Source organism: Giraffa tippelskirchi, chromosome 4 (genome assembly GCF_054371585.1).
Source record: "Giraffa tippelskirchi isolate mGirTip1 chromosome 4, T2T-mGirTip1v1.2.pri, whole genome shotgun sequence".
In the NCBI taxonomy this organism is placed as follows: Eukaryota; Metazoa; Chordata; class Mammalia; order Artiodactyla; family Giraffidae; genus Giraffa; species Giraffa tippelskirchi.
Window position 1 is genome coordinate 164,850,940 of NC_137278.1, and position 22,911 is coordinate 164,873,850.

At 43.7% G+C, this 22,911-nt stretch overlaps 1 protein-coding gene across 1 annotated transcript in view; it reads right to left on the minus strand.

Moving 5' to 3' along the window:
* LOC145547031 (putative tetratricopeptide repeat protein 41) overlaps nucleotides 1-22,911 on the minus strand; it is a 92,295-nt gene that overhangs the window by 14,080 nt on the left and 55,304 nt on the right. The window contains 5 exon segments of the mRNA XM_081595582.1: nucleotides 6,193-6,326; nucleotides 10,668-10,820; nucleotides 11,708-11,855; nucleotides 16,777-16,948; nucleotides 22,606-22,745. Of these exon segments, the coding sequence (XP_081451708.1) occupies nucleotides 6,193-6,326; nucleotides 10,668-10,820; nucleotides 11,708-11,855; nucleotides 16,777-16,948; nucleotides 22,606-22,745 (747 nt within the window).

Here is a 22,911-nt window from a genome sequence, read left to right on the forward strand (position 1 = left end):
AACCTAATAATACCTAAATAGATATTTATCCAAGGAAGACATATAGATGGCCAATGGGCATATGAAAAGATGTTCAACACTGCAAAGCATTAGAGAAGTGCAAATCAAAAGCAACTATACTCCAGTAAAAATTAATTTAAAATAAAGAAACACAAATCATAACTACAATGAGGTATTACCTCACCCTGGTCAGAATGGCTATCACCCAAAATTCTACAAATAATAAATGCTGGAGAAGGTGTAGAGAAAAGGGAACTCTCCTACATTAATGTGGTAATTAAATTGGTGTGGTTCCTATGGAAAACAATGTGAAGATTCCTTAAGAAATTAAAAGTAGAGTTATATTATCCAGCAATCCCACACCTGGGCATATATCCAGAAAAGACAAAAACTCTTAATTCCAAAAGATACATGCAACCCAATGTTCATAATAGCATTATTTACGATAACCAAGACATAGAAGTAACCTAAATGTCCATTGACAAATAAATGGACAAAGAAGATGTGGTATATAAATATATAAAGAAATATTACTCAGCCATAAAAAAAGAATGAAACAATGCCATTTGCAGCAACATGGATGGACCTAGGGATTATGATACTAAGTGAAGTAAATAGGACAGAGACAAATATCATATGATATCACTAATATGTGGAATATAAAAAAAATGATACAAATGAACTTATTTACAAAACAGAAATAGACTCACAGACATAAGAAAACAAACTTATGGTTACCAAAGTGGAAAGGTGGGGGAGGAATAAATTAGGAGTTTGGGATTAGCAGATATAAAGTACTATATATTAATATATTAAAGCAGCAAGGACCTACTGTATAGCACAAGGAACTATATTCAGTATTTTACAATAAGCCATAATGGAAAATAATCTGAAATATATACATAAACTAAAACACAGCTCAGTCCTCTGCAACCAAGCTGTGCTATAAATCTTTCATGTGTCATAGATTTTATAATAGGTTTGTTTTGCCTCCCAACAAGACAAGAATTTACTTGAAGGCAGAAATTATCTTCGTTTGGTTTGAATGCCCCAGATACAAAACTTAGGATGGTTCTTTGAGCCCAGGGGACCTAGTTTCCATCTGTCCCATCCCATTTGTCTGTCTGTTATGGCATCCAGAAAAGACCAAGCCATGTTGTCATCTGGATTGAAATACAGGCCAGACGGCATTCAAAAAATTCATGTTGGAGGACCGAGGGAACCATTTCAAAGTAGTAAGCAGTCCCTGCAGATCACCTCAGGAGCTGCCTCCACAAGGAGACAAGCTGCAGACAAAGGAGACAGTTTTTTTAAAGAGCCTCGGATCCAGAGTCACAAAGGGAAATGCAAGCAATGATCTGTGATTGAGCAACCGGGCTGCCACTCATGTGGGCGGCTTCAAGCTGGGTCTTGTGGGTGGGAAGTTGGTGGGGGATACAGGTGTGCAGTGCACTAGGAGGTTTGTTCATCTTAGTAGGGTGAATGAGTCTCCCAAACCACCCCAGACATACAAACTACTTAGGTTAAAATAACTCATCCTTATAATTCCATCATGCCTTATAATGTATAAAGCACTTAAATCCTTACTGAATAGATACAGGGTCAGCATCATATGGGGCTTCTCTGGTAGCTCAGCAGTAAAGGAATCTGCCTGCAATGCAGGAGCCACAGGAGACACAGGTTCAATCCCTGGTTCAGGAAGATCCCCTGGTGGAGGCAACCCACTCCAGTATTCTTGCCTGGAGAATCCGATGGATAGAGGAGCCTGGTGGGCTACAGTCCATGGGGTCTCAAAGAGTTGGACACAACTGAAGCAACTTGGCATGCAAGCAAGTGTCATATACCACAGTTCTCTTTTTTCCTCAATGCAAAAACTCTGAAAGAGGATCGCTTTGATGACTAATGTTTGGTTAACACTTTTACTAGAGGTCTCAAGACTTCTTTAAAAATGACTAGTGATGAGTCCCAGCTACATGTGGCTCTGGCTTCCTTCTTATTTTATGGAGTCCCTTGGGCACGCTCCCTGTAGATAGGCTTTTTCCATTAAAGGTAGATCAAGGGGATTACTGGGGCTTCCCTGGTGGCTCCAGATGGTAAAGTATCTGCCTGCAATGCAGGAGATCGAGGTTTGATCCCTGGGTTGGGAAGAACTCATGGAGAAAGGAACAGCTACCCACTCCAGTATTCTTGCCTAGAGAGTTCCATGGACAGACAAGCCTGGTGGACTATGGTCCAAAGGGTCACAAAGAGTCGGACACGACTGAGTGACTAACACTTTCACTTTCTCAAGGAGATCACACTATGCCACCTGAAAGCAGTCTATGCTGACATGAGACTTATTATGAGCTGAGTTATTTGAGTTCCTAGGATCCCTTCTGTGCCTGAAACTAGAGCCTGTCACAAGGACTCAAGTGTTGTAAGACCCCTTCCTGGGGCAACAGGAAGCCAGCACCATACCCAGCCAGACATTGTCACAAACTGCCACATCATCTATTCTCCTAAGGGTCTATTTACACTTCCAAAGAGTCATCTGCCCTTCCATGAGTGCGCTTTCCCTGCCTCCCTCTCCCCTAAGTTAGTACACAGATCGCAAGTTCAAGCCACCCCTTGGAGTTGCTCATCCCTGAGAGTGTGTGTAAGTGTGATGCACACACAAATAAACTTCTGTTTGATTTTTTTCCTGTTAATCAATCTTTTAGCTTCCCTGGTGGCTCAGCTGGTAAAGAATCTGCCTGCAATGTGGGAGACCGGGGTTCGATCCCTGGGTTGGGAAGATGCCCTGAAGAAGGGAAAGGCTACCCACTCTAGTATCCTGGCCTGGAGAATTCCATGGACTGTATAGTCCATGGGGTCGCAAAGAGTCAGACACAACTGAGCAACTTTCAGTTCACTTCACTTCAATCTTTTCTGAGGCTAATTTTACAGGGCCCCAGCAGGAGAATCTAGAAGGGTAAAGGAAAAAAATTTTTTCTCTTTTCAAGTTTTGGTGACAAAGGTGGAATTCTATCCTCCAGGACTCCTTACTAGGTCCAAAAGATGCAGTTTAGAGATCCTGGGCCCCTGACAAAAGCCTGCTAAGATAATATTTCTTACCAAAGCAAGCTCTCAAATTTCTGCCCACAGAGTCAGGTGGAATGAGGGTGGCAAAAGTCTGTCTTTTCAATTTAATTTTCAAGCTCAGCCAGGGACCCTGAGAGGATGGAGGAAAAGTTTTTCTACCTCCACGTAGGAAAACTAAAAATATGTCGATGAACAACTGATTCTGAGGTCTCTATAAACAGTCTATTTCCCACCCAAGGTCCTCCTCCTCTTGTACTGAAGATACCTGTCAGCTCTCACCACCAGGGACTGAAACAAAAGCACAAGAGTCCTGCCTTGACAGCTGACCTAACCACCTACAGTGTTCCTGTAAGCCTGAAGTGGGCCTTCTGCAAAACGAATCAACTTCAATCACCAGTGCGAGAGAAAAATAATGAAATGATGGCAAGAAAGTGCTCCTTACAGAAAAACACTTGCTTGGAACCACACTGAACCGCACTGAAAATGGACTGCAAAACTGAAACATACCATGAAGACTTACGTAAGACATCATCAAATATGACAACTGCCATTACAGAGGCCCTGTTATCAGAAAGCAAATGAATACATTATACTTTCATCATAGACAAGTCACCAAAACTGAGAACAAAAATACAGGCAACCAGATCAGGTAAACTAGTTCCTTTTCCACTAACATTCTCTAGATTTGCACTGCATTTTCTCTTTACAAACATAAATCTTTCTTTCACGTACTCAGCATGGAAACCCTTACCTGAAAAAAAAAAAAAGTATACACACACATGGGCACACTCATTCCTAAATCTAGAGAGTGAAAACAGAAAATATTCTTTCCCTTCAGATATCAAGAGTTTTAAGCCTTTTTTGTCAGCAAATGACTAGGCTGAAAGCAATCCTGTTTTATTGTAATATGGATGCCAATCATACCCGCTGGGGTAAGTGGTTGGTTTAGATCAGGGTTTCTTTGTCTCAGCGCTATTCACACTTTGGACTGGATAATTTTCACTGTGGGGGTGCTTTCCTGGGCATGTATGATGTTTAGCAACCACTCAGGCCTCCACCGACTAAATGACTTTAGCAGCAGCTCCACCCCCAGCCATGACATCAAACATTTCTCCAGCTTTTTTGTCCTGAGGGTCAAAATCAGCCTGGGTTGAAAACAACTCTTTAAAGCTGAAGTAGAGTGTCCTGTGGCGATGAAATTTCAGGAGCTCTGATGATGTTTCAGAATTTTTCTAGTTGTGGCATTTACAGAAACTGCAATTTCTAGTGTAGCCTGCTGGAAGAAATCAACAAAGCTTCCCAAGGGCAAAGAGATATCTATTTGACCCTCATTGAACCCTCTCTCTCTGTGAACCTACTCCTTGGAGGCACAAAGGGTGGCAAGTGCTGTCTGTGGGAATCACATCTCTGACTCCCCCCAGCCCACCCTCCTGCGGTGGCCTGTCTCCAGCTAACTACCAACCAGTATTCGCAGCCTCTAATTCAACTCTCATTCTCCTCCATTCCCAGGTTTGGTGGCAATGCTTCAGGAAGATGACAGAATTCAACACGTGACTATTTCCAAAACATGGGAATGGGCTACTGAGTCCAATAAGTACTGAGGCAGTAAAAGATGTGGTCCTGTTAACCCTCGTCTCTGGCAACAGCAGAGCCTAGAAAACAGGCCCTTTGTCTCAGAGGCTCTCAGTTCTTCAACAGTGGCCCTTAAAATGTAAGTAAATTCCACCTGAGCTAGTAGGGCTTCCCACGGGGTGATAGCAGTTAAGAAACCACCCGCCAGTGCAGGAGACAGAAGAGACAGAGGTTCGATCCCTGGGTCAGGAAGATCCCCTGAAGGAGAACATGGCAACCCATTCCAGTATTCTTGCCTGGAGAATCCCATGAACAGAGAAGCCTGGTGGGGTACAGTTCATGGGGTCATTTGTTGATGTTGGCAATTTGGTCTCTGGTTCCTCTGCCTTTTCTAAATCCAGCTTGAACATCTGGAAGTTCATGGTTCACATATTGCTGAAGCCTGGCTTGGAGAATTTTGAGCATTACTTTGCTAGTGTGTGAGATGAGTGCAATTGTGCAGTAGTTTGAGCATTCTTTGGCATTGCCTTTCTTTGGGATTGGAATGAAAACTGACCTTTTCCAGTCCTGTGGCCACTGCTGAGTTTTCCAAATTTGCTAGTATATTGAGTGCAGTACTTTCACAGCATCATCTTTCAGGATTTGAAATAGCTCAACTGGAATTTCATCATTTCCACTAGCTTTGTTCATAGTGATGCTTCCTAAGGCCCACTTGACTTCACATTCCAGGATGTCTGGCTCTAGGTGAGTGATCACACCATTGTGATTATCTGGGTCATGAATATCTTTTTGGTGCAGTTCTTCTGTGTATTCTTGCCACCTCTTCTTAATATGTTCTGCTTCTGTTAGGTCCATACCATTTCTGTCCTTTATTGTGCCTATCTTTGCATGAAATGTTCCTTTGCATGAATGGGATTAGTGCCGTTATAAAAGAGACCTCCAGAGAGCTCTCGGGCTCTTTCTCCCACTATGTGAGGGCATGCCAAGAAAACAGCTGTCTTTGAACCAGTAGATAGGCCCTTGAGCTCAGTTGCTCAGTTGCTCAGTCCTGTCCAACTCTTTGCAACCCCGTGGAAAGTAGCCTACCAGGCTCCTGTGTCCACGGAATTTTCCAGGCAAGAATAGTAAAGTGGGTTGCCACTTCCTACACCAGAGGACCTTCCCCACCCAGGGATCAAACCCACATCACCTGCACTAGCAGACAGATTCTTTACCACTGTGCCACCTGAGAAGCCCAAGATGGGCACTCACCAGACATTTAATCTGCTGACACCTTGATCTTGGACTTCCCAGGCTCCAGAACTGTGAGAAATAAAATTCTCTTGTTTAACCCACCCAGTCTATTCTGTTATAGCAACAGACTAAGACACTTATCTAATGAGGGGAAGTAAATAAGCAGCAAAAAAAAAAAAGAGAGAGAGAGAGAAAAAAAGTTGAAAATAATATGGAACAGGAGTTGCTGACTTCAAAGATGAAGACTTTTCAAAAATAAGCAAAGTATGCAAGTGAGATAGAGGGAAAAGTCATCTGCTTCTAATAGAAATATGTCAAAGCAATTACCTAATTTACATAAGGTATCACTTAGGCTAATGCTCAGTTGTTTCCTGATGAGTGGGGAGTTGGCCAGAGTGCCTGCATTTTCCTTTATTTTTATCACTTGTTTATAATATTCGATTGCTTGCTTCCTTTGGAATCTAGAAAAGAGAAATTTAATCAAAGTTTTGCATCGAAGAAGCATGGCGTTCATGTATCCAACAAACATTCATGGAATGCTGGTGCTGGGGCCCAGGTGCAAAGATAAGGAAGACTAACCCTTGCCCTCAGAGAGTGTCCCCAGGTAGAAGGAGAGATTGGAGAGTGAAACATAGGACCAACCACTTGTTAAGGGTATTGAGTGTGAACCCAGGAGTTTGGGACTTCAATATTGAAGCATTTTCATTAAGACTGACGTCGTTCAGGGACTTCCCTGGTGGTCCAGTGGCTAAGTCTCTGTGCTCCTAATGCAGAAGCCCAGGTTCGACCTCTGGTCAGGGAACTAGATCCAACATACTGCAACTAAAGATCCTGCATGCTGCAAATGAGACCTATCACAGCTAAATAAATAATAATTCTTTTTAAAGAGCGACATGATTAAATTTGCATGTTAGAAAGTTCACCTGGGTGCAAGTGAAGTAGCAGATGACGATTTAGGCAGTGAGACCAGTTGGTCCAGACAAAGAATGATGAGGGTCTGAGCTAATGCAGTGGCCACAGATGCGACAGGAGACCTGCTAAGTCTTGGCATCACGTGGAAAGTGGTGGGCCTGGTGCCAGGAGTCCTGACATCCTCTTGGGCAGTAGGATGATGAGGTTAGGAGCTAGAGCTCTGAAGTCAGGCGGGCTTGGCAGTGACACAGTGGTTAGGCATCAAACCTCCTAAACCTCGGTTTTCTCATGTTCACAATGAGGATAACAGACCTGTGGTGAGGATTAAGTGAGAAAATGTATGCAGCGGGTTTAGCATGGTGACTGATTATAATAAACATCACCAAGATGAATCATTAAGATGGTGCCCTGGTGTCTGCACTGGGTGACACAGGAGAAGATGCATTTTGTCATGGAGGGGTGTGGGTGTGTTCACTGTTGATAATGTTCACTCTGAACTGCCTAATACGTTGGAGAGGGCCAGTGGATGCACATGTGTGCAGCTGATGATGGAGGTCTGAAGAGACAGAGACAAGACGAGAAGCCATTGCCTTACTGAATGCTGGCTTGCAGCCCTAGGCACAGGCAAGGCTGGGGCACTGTGACTGAGACATACAGAGCCCAAGAACTGAACCCAAGAGAACACCACCATCTGGACGAGAGTTCTCTCCACCATCTGGAGAAAAAGAGAAAACCCACGAAAGAACCAGAGAAGGCGTCATCAGAGAAGATAGCCATGATGGAGGGTAGCTCAGAAACCAGAAGAGCACAGTTTCAGGAATGAATGATGCTGTCAAACACTCCCAAAGCAGAGGACCATCAAGATCAAAGTGCAAAGACACAGAACTAGGATGTTCCTGATGACATTCACAAGGATGGACAAAACAGAGTTGGGTGGAGAAAGAAGGTGAATGACATCAACAGGAAGTGAGGCAGTGGAGACACTTGTCTCCAATGAAAATGAAAAGAATTGAATGACAATGTAAAGACAGCTACTGGTGAATGGATTCAAAGTTGAGAGACAGCAATGACACTGACTTCACTGAGAATACATCCCCGTTCCTCTTATGACCCTTTGTTCATCCTTCTCCTTTCTGGGGCACAGGGGGTTACTTTAAACTTTGTGATTTGACCTCATGTATCCATCCCTACTTATCCCCACTCCCCAAGGCCCTCAGGACACTCAGATTATTTCTGTAGGGCATGAGAGCTGTTTCAAGAGCCCCTGGCCACCAGGACAAAGGATCTCCACATGTCTGAGAGGTGAGCTGAGTCCCACAGCAAAATATTCCCTGGTCTTAACCAATGTGGAAAATGAGGTCACCTAAGGACAACTTTCAGCAAGGAAAAAGGCTTCTCGGTCATTTCAGAAGGTTGACTATCGACAATGACGTCTGGAAAGAAGGATACCAAGAATGGTCAGCTCCTCCGACACAGAGGCCACGTGCGCGGAACAGCAGCAGGGTTCAGGGTCCCGTGAGTCAAGCGCCGCCAGCCCTGGATTTGAGGTGGGGCAGCCCCCGCCTAGCGATGACTCAGTCAGTATGCTACGTGTTTAGATTTCTCTTTTACGAGGCAATGGTTCTACTGTCAAGCCTTTTGCTTCTCTAAAGACAGGCCTGTTCTCTGCTCACAGTGCTGGTCTTAAGAGGAACAAAAGGAGGTTTATGTGGTGTCAAGTGCCTCAAAAATTCCCTGCTGGGGAGCAAAATAATAATACTAAGAACTCAATTTATCATCTCTTTCAGTGTGCCAGGCATTCTGCTCGGCACTTCACACAGAGGATCTCAGTTCTCAGCATCGTCCTGCGAGGAAGATACTGTCACAGCTCTCATTTTACCAACAAGGAAACGAATGAGACACCAACATGTTAAGTATGTGCCCAGGTTCTCACTGTTACCAGGTGGCAGAAACAAAATTTGAACCCAGGCAATCGAACCCCAGAGCCCAACATTTCAGCACTGCTATAGAGCACTGTTAACTTGACTCTTAGAAGCACCTTTATTGGAGCTACTCTTTATTATTTATTGGAGTATAATTGCTTTACAATGTTGTGTTAATTTCTGCTGACAAGAAGGTGAATCAGTTATGTGTATACATCTCTCCCCTCCTCCTTGAGCCCCCCTCTCCCTCCCCCCAATTCTACCCCCCTAGGTCATCACAGAGCACCGAACCCAGCTTGCTGTGCTATCCAGCATTTTCCCATTAGGGACTACTCTTTGAAAGGTAAATACTCATGGAAAGGGCTTCCCAGGTGGCTCAGTGGTAAAGAATCCACCTGCCAATGCAGGAGATGTAGGAGACACGAGTTCAATCCCTGGGTCAGGAAGATCCCCTGGAGAAGGGAATGGCTACCCACTCCAGTATTCTTGCCTGGGAAATCCCATGGACAGAGGAACCTGGCAGGCTACAGTCCATGGGGTCGCAGAGAGTCAGACACGACTGAGCACGCACACCACTCTTGGAAAGGGCTAACACTGATCTGCAGTTCAGTGCCAGAGATGACTCATGTCATATTCTTCTTAGGAGCAAAAAAGCCAGAAGAGGTCCTCTCCCTGATGTAAGTAACATGCTCTCCAGGATGGTGGACAGCAGAAAGTGAAAGGCAAGGCAGGGAATAGGGAGGAGAGGGAGGGGCTGCAAAAGCAAAACCTCACAACTTTATAATTTCACTTAGAGCATCCCTGACCCTTCAGTCAGCTGACCTGGCTGTGAAACGGTGCAGGCCAGGCTGAAGGAAGAGTGTGATGGACTCTCTGTGGACTCACAGAGAACCTTCGCTCACACCAGCCCGTCAAAGGAAGAACAGGTCTTGCCTGGCAGATCCTAACAGGAATTAGACCCAAAGGGTGATACGTACATCCCGCTTTAAAACACAGGTGCTGACAGAGTCTCCTGACCAAACTCTACACAGGCTCTCCTGAGCGATTCCCAACTAGACCTCAACTTCTGGGCTTCTGTGTTCATCTCTGCTTTGTCCGGCTTCAGCGAGGATCCTGTTCAGTCAGTTCAGCCGTGCTTGATACCTGATTACCGTCCTACTCCAATTCCTCACCCTCACTGTCCCACAGTGACCTCTGCTCCCCCTGGCCTGCCTTAGCAAGAATCCTGTTAGGTCAGTTTAGCCAGAGTCTACCCCCACCCCGCCCTTGATGTCTCCTCTTAGTAACTGTCCATCCACAATTGATCACCCCCCTCCGCCACCCACTCCTTCTTGATTCAGAGCTGAGTCCTATCTGTCTCTGTCCACTGCAGAACCCCATGGCGGAGGTCCGCATGCCTCTCATGAAGGGTCTGAATGAAGGCTGTCTCACCTTTCTTTAACAAGTTCTATGAATACTTTCTGCTTTAACAGCTTTAGCAGTGCCTTGTGTGGGGAGCTGAGGAAAGCCCCACACGTGGCAAGAGAGCAAGAGGTCTTCCCCAGCGAAGAGGGGTGTCAGGACAGTGCAGCCTGAGACAGCAGCAGGCTCTTGCACAAGACAGACCAGCAGGCATGATGCTTTAGATCCACACTCCACAGAGGCCTCAAGCACAACCCCTTCCTCACAAGACCTAGAAGTGATGCTAGGAGTGTGTTTACTTTTTACTGTTCCTCCTGACAAAACCTCTACACAGTTTGTGAGCCAAGAGCTCCTTTCAAATTCATGATGGTCAGTGTCCTGACAAATAGATCAGGGTGAAATCTCAGGCCTGGTGAGTCTCTCATTTTCTGGACAAGGCTGGAGCCAAAGTAGTGAGACACCCCTATGAGTGAGTAAAGATCTCCCTGCCAAACATGGGCTTTTTTCAGCCAGGTATGGGGGCGGGGGAAGGAGACATACGACTTGAAACATTTCATAAAAACTTACCTTTCACTGTGTCTCAGTGGGAAAAACAGTAAATCTGCTAAAAATTCCATAATTTCTCCGACTAGGATGCTTTTCTCACCAAACAAACTTCTCCTGATATTTAAGCATTCTTGAAGTTTCATTTTTGCAAGACAAGTGTTTCCAGCAGCAAATCTGAAAACAAAATGCACATGTGTGACTTACTGGGCACGATACTGTTGGCTACCTTCGTTGTGCTTCCAAAAACAAATCTCATAAACATCCTTTATATTCAAGACACAAAACAGCACAGCAGTTTGTATTAGCAGAGATTTGAGGCTTTCAAAGTGATTGATAAGATGTGCATACATCTTCATGAGAAACTGGGACACTATTTATCTCCTTCCTCTCAAGCCTCCCTTCCACCACCACCCCAATCCCACCAGTCTAGGTCATCACAGAGCACTGAGCTGAGCTCTCTGTGCAAAACTCCAGGTTCCCACTAGCTATCTATTTCACAGTGTATACATATATGAATGCTACTCTCTCAACTCATCCCACCCTCTCCTTCCCGCACTGTGTCCACAAGTCCATTTTCTACATCTGCATCTCCTCTGCTGCCCTGCAAATAGGTTCATCTCTACCATCTTCTAGATTCCATATGTGTGCGTTAACATTCGATATTTGGCTTTTCTCTTTCTGACTTACTTCACTTTGTACGACAGACTCTAGGTTCATCCACATCTCTACTGTTGACCTTTATGGTTGGACAGTTTGTTGTGGAGGGTCCTGTGCAGTGTATAATGTTTAGTAGCATTCCTGGCCTGTACCCACTAGCTGCCAGTAGCAATGCCCCCAGTCATGACAAGCTAACATGTCTCCAGATCTTTGCCAAGGTTCCACAAAATTGCCCATGGTTGAGAACTACTGAACCAGAGGATAGAAATGCTAAAATTCAGTCTTTCTTAACCCAATCAGTCAGGAGGGACATGGATTGGCAAGTATGGATTAAGCAGATTAATTGTAACAATAACAGCTAGTACAGAAAACTAAGACATTTTTCAAGAAAAACACATGCTTACGTTAGAACACCTTCAGTGTATTTCATGGTAGCCTGGTCACAGGGATTGCTGTCCAATAAGCTGGAAATTTCGGTAGCACATTGCAAAATATGGTTTTCTTTTAAGTACTCCTCAGATGCTGACTTTGCCAGGTTGTTCAGCACTCTGCCTGCAGGGAATAAATTTTGGCAAAGAAGATGATGCTCCTTTTTCCTACAAGAGTTAAGAAGTCACTAGGCAGAGCATTTGGTAGCATTTCTTCATTGCTGCCAACAGTTGGGTTTTTTTCTTAATAAATCAATTACTGACCTATATTGCATGGGATTTGGTTTTCAAGTAACAAATTTTGTATGTGGGCCGCAGTTATGGGGCCAAGGAACAAAGACAATAGATTGAAACCAAATTCGAGTCTATTTCACAAATTAACAGGTCAAAAATAGAGAATATGGATGTAGTGAGACCAACTATCATCGTGGTAACCGAGTCCTACAAAAGGCAGTTGGTACAGCCTTGAATAAGGAACAATAAAACGTTAAAGCCTTATGACAGAAACACATGAATAAGCCCCATAAACCTAATTAATAAATAACGTGCTGTACCTAGATACACATTAAATTTACCCTTTGCAAAGGCCTAAGATTTTGCTAGTTATTTTGAGTTAGATATGCTAACAATAAAAGACTTCTAAAAAGTAGAAAGTTTTATGGTTTTCCAAAGTGAAAATGAAAGTCACTCAGTCAGCGACCCCATGAACTATACAGTCCATGGAATTCTACAGGCCAGAATACTGGAGTGGGTAGCCACTCCCTTCTCCAGGGGATCTTCCCAACCCAGGCATCAAACCCAGGTCTCCCACACTGCAGGCAGATGCTTTACCAGCTGAGCCACCAGAGAAGTCCACAGTTTTCCAAGCCACACTCTATTATACTGAAGTGAAGTTGCTAGGTCATGTCCAACTCTTTGTGACCCCATGTACTGTGGCCTACCAGGCTCCTCCATCCATGGAATTTTCCAGGCAAGAGTACTGGAGTGGGTTGCCATTTCCTTCTCCAGGGGATGTTCCCAACCCAGGGATCAAACCCGGGTCTCCTGCATTGCAGATAGACGCTTTACCGCTTTACCATCTGAGCCACCAGGGAAGCCCACACTCTATTATGGAAAGAGATAAAACTATAATTATGCTTCCAGAAGGTGTTATTAGAGCATTGCTAGCAGTAAACAAGGCAGATTTAACTCCCTATACTATGGAATTCCGGAGAAGGCAATGGCACCCCACTCCAGTACTCTTGCCTGGAAAATCCCATGGACAGAAGAGCCTGGTAGGCTACAGTCCATGGGGTCGCTAAGAGTCGGACGACTGAGTGACTTCACTTTAACATTTCCCTTTCATGCACTGGAGAAGGAAATGGCAACCCACTCCAGTGTTCTTGCCTGGAGAATCCCAGGGACGGCGGAGCCTGGTGGGCTGCCATCTATGGGGTCGCACAGAGTCGGACACGACGGAAGCGACTTAGCAGCAGCAGCAGCAACTATGGAATTCAGCTTTGACTATAAAAGATTACCATTAAATTATCAAAAAACCATCCCATCATCAATAGCACTCCATTCATTGCCCAACTGGCTCTAGGAGGCCAGTCCCAGAACCCACGGAAGTATCTCTGGTTTCCACACGGTTTCCTCCGCTCACCAAGGTCCCAGCATGCCTGCAACCAGGCCTGTCTGCATTAGGATGATGACTTAGAAGCCAGCCTCTATATGTGGAGCATTAGAGCTTTATAAAGGCCAACACTAGAAGAGATTCTGCACAGCAAGGAGTTGTGCAGACAGGCCTTAGGGCCAGATAGGCCTGGATAACTAGTCAGATAGGCCTCTCAGGCTCCTGGTACCAGAGGTGCCAGCGCTGGGAGCTGATGTACTTTATTTCATCTCTCTGACCTTCAGTTTTCTCATCTATAAAATGGGAGTAGCTGTATATACCACAGGAGGTATACTAGAAGACAAAAGAGGTCAAGAACATCAAGTGCTTTGTATGTAGTAAGCATGAAACAAATGTTAACTATTACTATCAAGGTGGATTTACAGGTGAAATGGAGAGAGGGTAAGCAGCTTTCCAAAGGTGACCTTAGATCTTACAGCAGACTGTAAAAAAAGCTGTAATTCTCCATGCCAACCTGTATCCAACTCTCCCCTTGGCAATGCCACTCTGCACCTCCTCCCATCCAGAGGTCAGTCTCTTTCTTGGCCCCAGATTGAAGCCTGGCAACTTGCTGTGATCAATCACATGCAGAGTAAGAGGATGCTGCGCCAGTTCTCAGTTTAGCCATAAACGTGTGCTCTCACCCTCAGAATTCTGTGGGCCCCCAGGGGAGCAGGACTGGGCTATTTCCTGAACAATGAGCAGCTCGTGCCCAGAACTCTGTTGCCACCAGACATCAGGGTGAGGTGTTCTGAGAGTTGGAGCCCACTGGCCCTGCCAGCTGGGTTGCAGAAGGGCTTGCATGAGCCCAGCCAGGACCAGGGGGATGCCCTTGGTGGCCCATAGACACGGGCAACAACAAGTGGTTGTTGGTTTTTGACCTGCTGAGTTTCAGGGTGGTTTGCTATACAACAGAAGCTAATTGACATAGCTCTTTAAATACAACATAAGTCTAGAGTCCTTATTCCTTGTCTGATTGTAAACCAGTGGGTCAAAACTGCTCAGTATCTACATTCACTGAATGCTCTTTGTCTCTGTTTCATTGTGGTACCATTACAGCCTCGGGCATCAAACACTGATGGCCACCTTCAATCTTTCCCAGAATTAGGCTCTTTTCAAATGAGTCAGCTCTTCGCATCAGGTGGCCAAAGCATTGGAGTTTCAGCTTCAACATCAGTCCTTCCAATGAACACCCAGGACTGATCTCCTGTAGGATGGACTGGTTGGATCTCCTTGCAGTCCAAGGGACTCTCAAAAGTCTTCTCCAACACCACAGTTCAAAAGCATCAATTCTCCGGTGCTCAGCTTTCTTTATAGTCCAACTCTCACATCCATACATGACCACTGGAAAAACCATAGCCTTGACTAGATGGACCTTTGTTGGCAAAGAAACGTCTCTACTTTTTAATATGCTGTCTAAGTTGGTCATAACTTTCCTTCCAAGGAGTAAGCGTCTTTTAATTTCATGGCTGCAATCATCATCTGTGGTGATTTTGGAGTCCAAAAAAATAAAGTCTGCCACTGTTTCCCCATCTATTTGCCATGAAGTGATGGGACCAGATGCCATGATCTTAGTTTTTCTAAAAAATGAGCTTTAAGCCAACTTTTTCACTCTCCTCTTTCACTTTCATCAAGAGCCTCTTTAGTTCTTCTTCACTTTCTGCCATAAGCGTGGTATCATCTGTATATCTGAGGTTATTGATATTTCTCCCAGCAATCTTGATTCCAGCTTGTGCTTCATCTAGTCCAGCATTTCTCATGATGTACTCTGCATATAAGTTAAATAAGCAGGGTGACAATATACAGCCTTGACATACTCCTTTTCCTATTTGGAACCCATCTGTTGTTCCATGTCCAGTTTTAACTGTTGCTTCCTGACCTGCATACAGATTTGGCAAGAGGCAGGTCAGGTGGTCTGGTATTCCCATTTCTTGAAGAATTTTCCACAGTTTATTGTGATCCACACAGTCAAAGGCTTTGGCATAGTCAATAAAGCAGAAATAGAAGTTTTTCTGGAACTCACGTGCTTTTTCAATGATCCAATGGATGTTGGCAATTTGATCTCTGGTTCCTCTGCCTTTTCTAAATCCAGCTTGAACATCTGGAAGTTCTCGGTTCACGTATTGCTGAAGCCTGGCTTGGAGAATTTTGAGCATTACTTTGCTAGGGTGTGAGATGAGTGCAATTGTGTGGTAGTTTGAGCATTCTTTGGCATTGCCTTTCTTTGGGATTGGAATGAAAACTGACCTTTTCCAGTCCCGTGGCCACTGCTGAGTTTTCCAAATTTGCTGGCATATTGAGTGCAGCACTTCCACAGCATCATCTTTCAGGATGTGAAATAGCTCAACTGGAATTTCATCATTTCCACTAGCTTTGTTCGTAGTGATGCTTCCTAAGACCCACTTGACTTCGCATTCCAGTATGTCTGGCTCTAGGTGAGTGATCACACCATCGTGATCATCTGGGTCATGAAGATCTTTTTTGTACAGTTCTTCTGTGTATTCTTGCCTCCTCCTCTTAATATCTTCTGCTTCTGTCAGGTCCATATGATTTCTGTCCTTTATTGACCCCATATTTGTGTGAAGTGTTCCCTAAGTATCTCTAATTTTCTTAAAGAGATCTCCATTCTTTCCCATTCTATTGTTTTCCTCTATTTCTTTGCACTGATCATTGAGGAAGACTTCTTATCTCTCCTTGCTATTCCTTGGAACTCTGCATTCAAATGGGTATATCTTTCCTTTTCTCCTTTGTTTTTCACTTCTCTTCTTTTCACAGCTATTTGTAAGGCCTCTTCAGAGAGCCATTTTGCTTTTTTGCATTTCTTTTTCTTGGGGATGGTCTTTATCCCTGTCTCTTGTACAATGTCACGAAACTCCATCCATAGTTTATCAGGCACTCTGTCTATCAGATCTAGTCCCTTAAATCTATTTCCCACTTCCACTGCATAATCATAAGGGATTTGATTTAGGTCATACCTGAATGGTGTAGTGGTTTTCCCTACTTTCTTCCATTTAAATCTGAGAGCCAAAAAATAAAAACAAACTTAACAAGTAAATAAAAGCAAAGAGCCTAAAAATAAAAATAATAGATAAATAAATAAGAGCAAAAAGACAGTAAGTGGAGAGGCGGGATTTGAACACAGAAAGGCTGGCTTCACAGCCGGGGGTCCCCTTACTGCTCAAAGCAGTATGAGGTACGTCACAACAGCCTCCCACATGCTAACAGGATGGTCTGTCAAAGGAGGAATGCTCAGGGTCAACCCTCACACGCCCACCAAAAAAAATCAAGCAAACAAAGCACACGTGCCCAGTTCCCTGTCTTCATGGTTGGTAAGAGCCCATGAGTCTGACTCTGAACCACAAGAAGTGATGCCCTCTCCACATGCCCACCCTACCTTTTTGCTTCACCAAGTTCTGGTTGTCTTTTAAGTTTCTGGATGAAAATTCCATCAGGTTGAACCACGCTTTCTGGAAATACTGGAAGCCTTCCTGAGTCATCCCTATTTCCAGACAGAGCTCCCCGAGAGCATTCTGTACTCTGGGAAGCATTTTGGTCATGGACTGACTCTACACGTAAGGAAAGAGAACACACTCGTGAGGGGACACAGCATTAGGCCAGGCACAGCCACCAGATATCCACCCGAGAAAGCTCACTGCATAATGAACTCGCAAAAGATGGCACGCTTCACAGCAGGTCTCAGGGAATTTTAAATACTTACAGAGTGGTTGTTACAGTGACACGTTTATGGGGAGACACTGCAAACCAAAACTAGTCTTTGGAAAATGTTTTCACAAGTTGTTAGTTAATGGCAATTTTTTTTTGAAGGTGAGAATAACATGGTGATGTCTCACATCTATTAAAGCTCACGGAGGAAGTATTATCTAAAATCCAATCAAACACCTAAAATCACCATCTGTGTGACTCTTGAATTCAACTGTGACCAGAGATCTGCTAACTTTATGGGGTTTTGTTTGGTCTGGGTTTTTTGTTTGTTTATGTTTTTGGGTTTGTTTGTTTGTTGGCTGAATTGGATCTTAGTTGCGACATGTAGAGTCTTTCATTGCAGCACACGGACTCTCTAATTGTGGTGCATGGTCTTAGCTGCTCTAGGCAAGTGGAATCTTACTTTCCTGGCCAGGGATCAAACCCCGCCCCCTGCATTGCAAGGTGGATTCTTGACCATTGGACCACTAGGGAAGTCCCTGTTAACTTCATGTTTGATACATTTTTGCTTAAAGACGCGAACTTCAATTCTCTTTCCCGGTTTAGCATGTTTATTTCAGGGATACTTAAACTTCATTATGTTAAATCACACCTCTATCAAAACCTTATCAATACATAAGAATACATTAGTTGGTTATAATCTTTTAAAAGAGAGCTAGTGATGAGTTATCTTATTATTAATATCTCATTTCAGAAAACTTAATATTAACAAGAGCATCTGTGAATATGTTTGGCAATTAATAGGCCCTATTCAAATAGACAGCAGTACCATTATCAATGGTTATGCAATACTTCATGCTGTACTGAAATGTTAGCCCAGGACAGGACTGACTGAGCCTGTCTCCATCATGGGAATTTCTTCTGCTCTCCTGCACCTACTGAAAGTTACCTTCTGTGGCTTGACCCAGAGCTTTCCAGTAAGTGTCCTGCAAATAGGTTATAACTACTCTGAAAACTTACCTCAGTCCTGAAGGCAGCTGGGAGTGGTGTGGAGTCCCTGGGCACAGAGACCTCTAGTCTTTTACATTCCCTCATGGGTATCTTTCAAAGAGCCTCCCTTCTCAGCAGCTATCCTAGATCTCAGTCCTAGTGCTCATACTGTCCATCCTCCACTTCAAGATGGCCTGCATGCTGACTTTACTGAGATCAAGACTACTCTGAAAGATTGCCCTCAGATATTAATTAAGATTATGACTGGGTACAAGTAACAGAAAACCCATATTAACAGTGGCTTGATTTCTCTCTAATGCAACCGTCAGGAAGCGGATGACACACCATAATGTCAGAGACATGGTTTCTCTTATCTCACTGTTTGACCTTGCCTGACCTCTATTCCCAACGATGCCTCTTGGTCTAAAATGGCTGCTCCATCTCCAGCCATCACATCCACAATCCAACCAGCAGCAAGGAGAAAAGAGGAAAGGGAAGGCACACCCTTCACTTCATGGAAACTTCTTAGAAGTTATCCCCAGCACCTCAATTTAAATCCCATCAGGCAAAACTTAGGCAGGTACTCATATCTTGCTTCAGTGGATGATGGAAAATGTAGTCTTCTTTCCAGTCATTTGATGAGGAGGGTGGGGACATAACTTACTATGAAAGGGGGACCAGATATTGGGAAATTACAGTCTCTGGTATGCCTCACTTCCCTTTTCTTTTCAATTTAAAATTAGCAGTGCTTTCACCCATTTTCTTCCTTCCTGCCTATTCCAGAGGAAGGGATATCCAACCTCCTAACCAAGGGTCAGTCTCCTCCTTCCCTAGCTCTTGGGAGTCATGTCCTCCTCACCGCGTCCCCACCAGCATCTCCAATCCACCCCTCTCCCTTGGTCATTTCCTGCTCCACACACATATATCCTGGATCAAACCTAACCTGAACCTGGTAATATCCTGATTGTTCATCTTTCTCCTTTTACTGACACTTCTCAAATGGGTATCAATACATGCACATTCCCATTTCATTACCACACATTCACCTCTTAAGCTCTGCAGATTGGCTCTTCCCACTACATGCCCTTTCCATCTCAGGGTTACCACTGACCTTCAATCACCAGGCCCAGGGTCCTTCTTTCAGTCCTCATTTGTCCAGACCTCTAAGCAGCAACTGATGCTATTAGCCACTCCCTCTTTGATTTGGGGGAACTAGGCTGTCCTGATTCTCTTCCAATATCTCACTCCTGTACAGGTTCTTTCCCTTTCCTCCTTTTAAGGGTAAGTAATTTCCCAATAACCAATTCCTACTGTCAATCAGAGATCCTGTTTCCTCTTGTGGTTTCAGCATCCATATGTATGTAGATGTCTCTCCAGTCTCTTTCCAGATTTCCAATCCTGCATTTCCCAGCTGGCTGGACACTCCACCTGGATATCTTTCCTGAACTGCAGACTCAGCAGTGTAAATGTTAAAAATTCATCATCGTCCCTCCAAATACAGCTTCCTCTTTGAATTCCCCCAAGTCCATCAGCCAGACTCAAATCCTCAGGGTTTCCTTGGTTTCTCCCCAAGTCATGGCCATGTTCAATCAGTCTGAGTGGGGCAGAACCCCCTATCCCAGGGAGGATGACAGCTCCCAACCCACCACCAGGCCATGGTGGTCCTTTGACCCTTTCTCCCTGACCATATTGCCAGAAATACTAATTGGTCAAATGCAGCTATACACCATCAGCATCTCCTTTATGAAGACATGTCTTTTATTTCTCTCTTGCTCCAGACCATCTGCTTCTTGAGGGCAGAGACCCCATAGCCCAAGAATTGAGCCTTATGGTTTGTGGGTATTCAGTAAACATTTGTTGATATGCACAGTGATTGTGAAGCATTCTTGGGTCATGGTCTATACTGGCTGCCACCTATGGAGCCCTGACCAAGCGAAACTCTCACCATACATGACTTCAGAGGATATTTACAGAAACCCTAGGAAATGGAGATTATTACTTCTCTCTTACAGGCAGGGAAGCTGAGGCTCAGTGAGGTTACATCAATCACCCGAGTTCAGATGGCTAGCAAATAGGAGAACAAGGGTGTCCAACCCAGACTGGCCCGTCTCCAGAGCTGTGCTCTGCACTTTTTCTTAACAAGTGAGCCTCTGATGCACAAACAGAGGCCCCTTCACACAAGCATCCTTTAGTTTTCCTGTGGCCCAGTGCGCCTACTGTTAAGTACTAAAGAGAGGGTCATGAGACTTAGTTTTTTGGTAAGCATACTTACTACTTTGAATCAGAGTTTCTCAGCTTCAGAACTACTGATTTCTGTGCCATATAATACTTTGCTCTGGGTGGGTTCAGGTGGGGGGGCAGGGCTGGTCTGGGCAGTGTAAAACGTATAAAGCATCCCTGGCCTCTACTCACTAGATGCCATCAGCAACCGCCCTTCCCAGGTTGTGACAACCAAAAATGCCTTTAACATTGCCAATCTTCCTTCAGAAACAAAACTGTCTCCCAGTTGAAAACCCCTGCATCAAAATTTTAAAATAACCTAATCTAAAGAAATTACAAAAGTGGTGTGGTACAGAATGTATATAGCACAAATAACAAGCTCTTTCCCCTCAAAAATATTCGGCACGTTTCAAAGAAGTTGTTATTGCCAAAAATAGTTTTAGAACTTCTCTTTTGGAAATGCCTTCAGAGCCCAAAAATAATTCTTTTAGTCTCCGTGGTAGTTAGTCCTAAAGCACTGTTGCAAAAATATTTTGAGAATAAAATCATAAGATTGATGCCTCCAAAAGGAGTGCTCTGAAGTGTGAAATCCTCTCTGAATGTCTCAGCTTTGTCACACTTTCTGAGCAGCCACCACCTCCCTTCACCCCACCTACTCCACAGGTTACACTTCATCACTGATGGAAATGCTGGCAGTGACTTCTAGCTAGACTAGGAGCTCTATGAGGGTAGAAACTGTGTCTGCCTCACCTGCTGCTATTACCCCAACTCCCAGCACAGAGCTCAGCCTGGGCAAGACCCTCAGTGAAGGTTTGCTGAGTGGATATCTGAGTGACTAGGTGAATGAATAAATGAATGGCCAAGTGAGAGAATGAGTGAGTAAATAAGTGAATGGCTAAGTGGATAGATGACTGAATGAATGAGTGAGTGAGTGGATGAATTAGCAAATGGCTCAGTGAATAAATAAGGCAATGACTGGATGAATGAGTATATGGAGGACAGAAAATGAGAAAATGAGTGAGTGAATAAGTGAGTGACTGACTGAGTGAATGAATGAATAAGTGAATGAATAAGTGACTGACTGAGAGAATGGCTGAAATCAGGCCTTCAGTGATGACCTAATAACATAATTGGTACTTTCCAAGAAGACACATCAGTGATGAAAACTTGGACCTCATGAGGAAAAAAATTTGGTGCAGGGGGAATTCCATAATCATAAGATATCAGAGAATCACTGGACTCTACTCTGTCAAAATGCAAGAGAGGTTGAGATAGCTCAAATCAAACTCATTATCTCTAACCTAGGCCTCGGTTACTTTTTAACCCACGGATGGTAATAAAAGGAGCTTAAGATCTCATTATGTGCCACACATTGTGAGAAGTGCTTTGTGCACCTGTTCACTTGACTCTGTTAACAGCTCATGAGACAGATCTTAGAACCCTCAACAATGAAGAACTCTGAGTCAGAGGTTCACATTCTTGCCAAAGTTGCACAACATTAAGTGCCAAAGCACTTTAAATCTGTAAATAGCACAGGCTCCTGCACTACTCCATGCTACCTTCTAAGGACACAAAGTATTGCAAATTCAAGTTGGCTCATTGATTCATTTGTCACGTTTACTAAGCACTGAAGAGGATAAATAAGCACGGCCTCTGCAATAAAGGGACTTGCAGATCTAGAGTCTTACACGTCTCTTTAGGTAGAATTCCTTCTACAAAGATGTGTGTTGATGGGACACAGATAGACCTTTATGAGAAGGTGAAGGCCTTTGTTTTCAAGCAAAAACAGCCTTGTCTTGGGTTATACTACCCTTGGTCCAAAAACTACTACAATTAGTAAATAGTCTTTAAAGGGCCATTAAATGTCATCCTAAGAACAGTTATAGTTTTATGTTATGAGTGAAAGTTTCATTGTATTCAACAAGCCCAAAAGTTTCCATTTTGGGAAATGTAAATCAATAATAGGAACAAGATAATCAACCTTCCCCAACATCTTTCTGAAAAGTATAACCAACTCTTTAAGTATTTTATTAGTTTATTTCAATCCACTACTCACTTTACCCCTTGTTTTTTTACCTTCCTTTTCTCCTCCAAAATGACACCTATTGGTATTCATTCATTCAATCGTACCTCCCATCTATTTATTGCTTGTCATCACTAATACACAGTTTGGGGCACGGATTAAAATCAAAGATTCCTCACTGACCAACATAAGTAATAATTATTTATTATTCATTAGTTCTTCTCTTTGTGGATGAAACTGTAAGTGAACAAAGGTAAATGATACCTGAAAATATCTAACAAAAATTGAATAACAATTGAGGATTTTAAAAATTATTTCCCAATTTACCTGCAGTAACATGCTCTCAATGCTCAAGAATAACTCTTCTGCTTCATTGGTCTTTCCCAGAAGCTTCAGAAATCTTGCAATAAAGAATATTAATCGGCATTTGTCAGCAGCAGTAACCTTAAAAAGCCTGCATTCCAACACTAGAATGGAAAGAAAAGTCAATAATCCTAAAGCATATTTGGAGAGGAACAATGGGTGCCTATCATTTAATCTTGATAAAAGAGTTAAACATTAAATACTTATCTCTATTTCACTGTTTTTCTCTCAAAGGATCAGCACACCTGCTTTTATTAATATTAAGGTTTA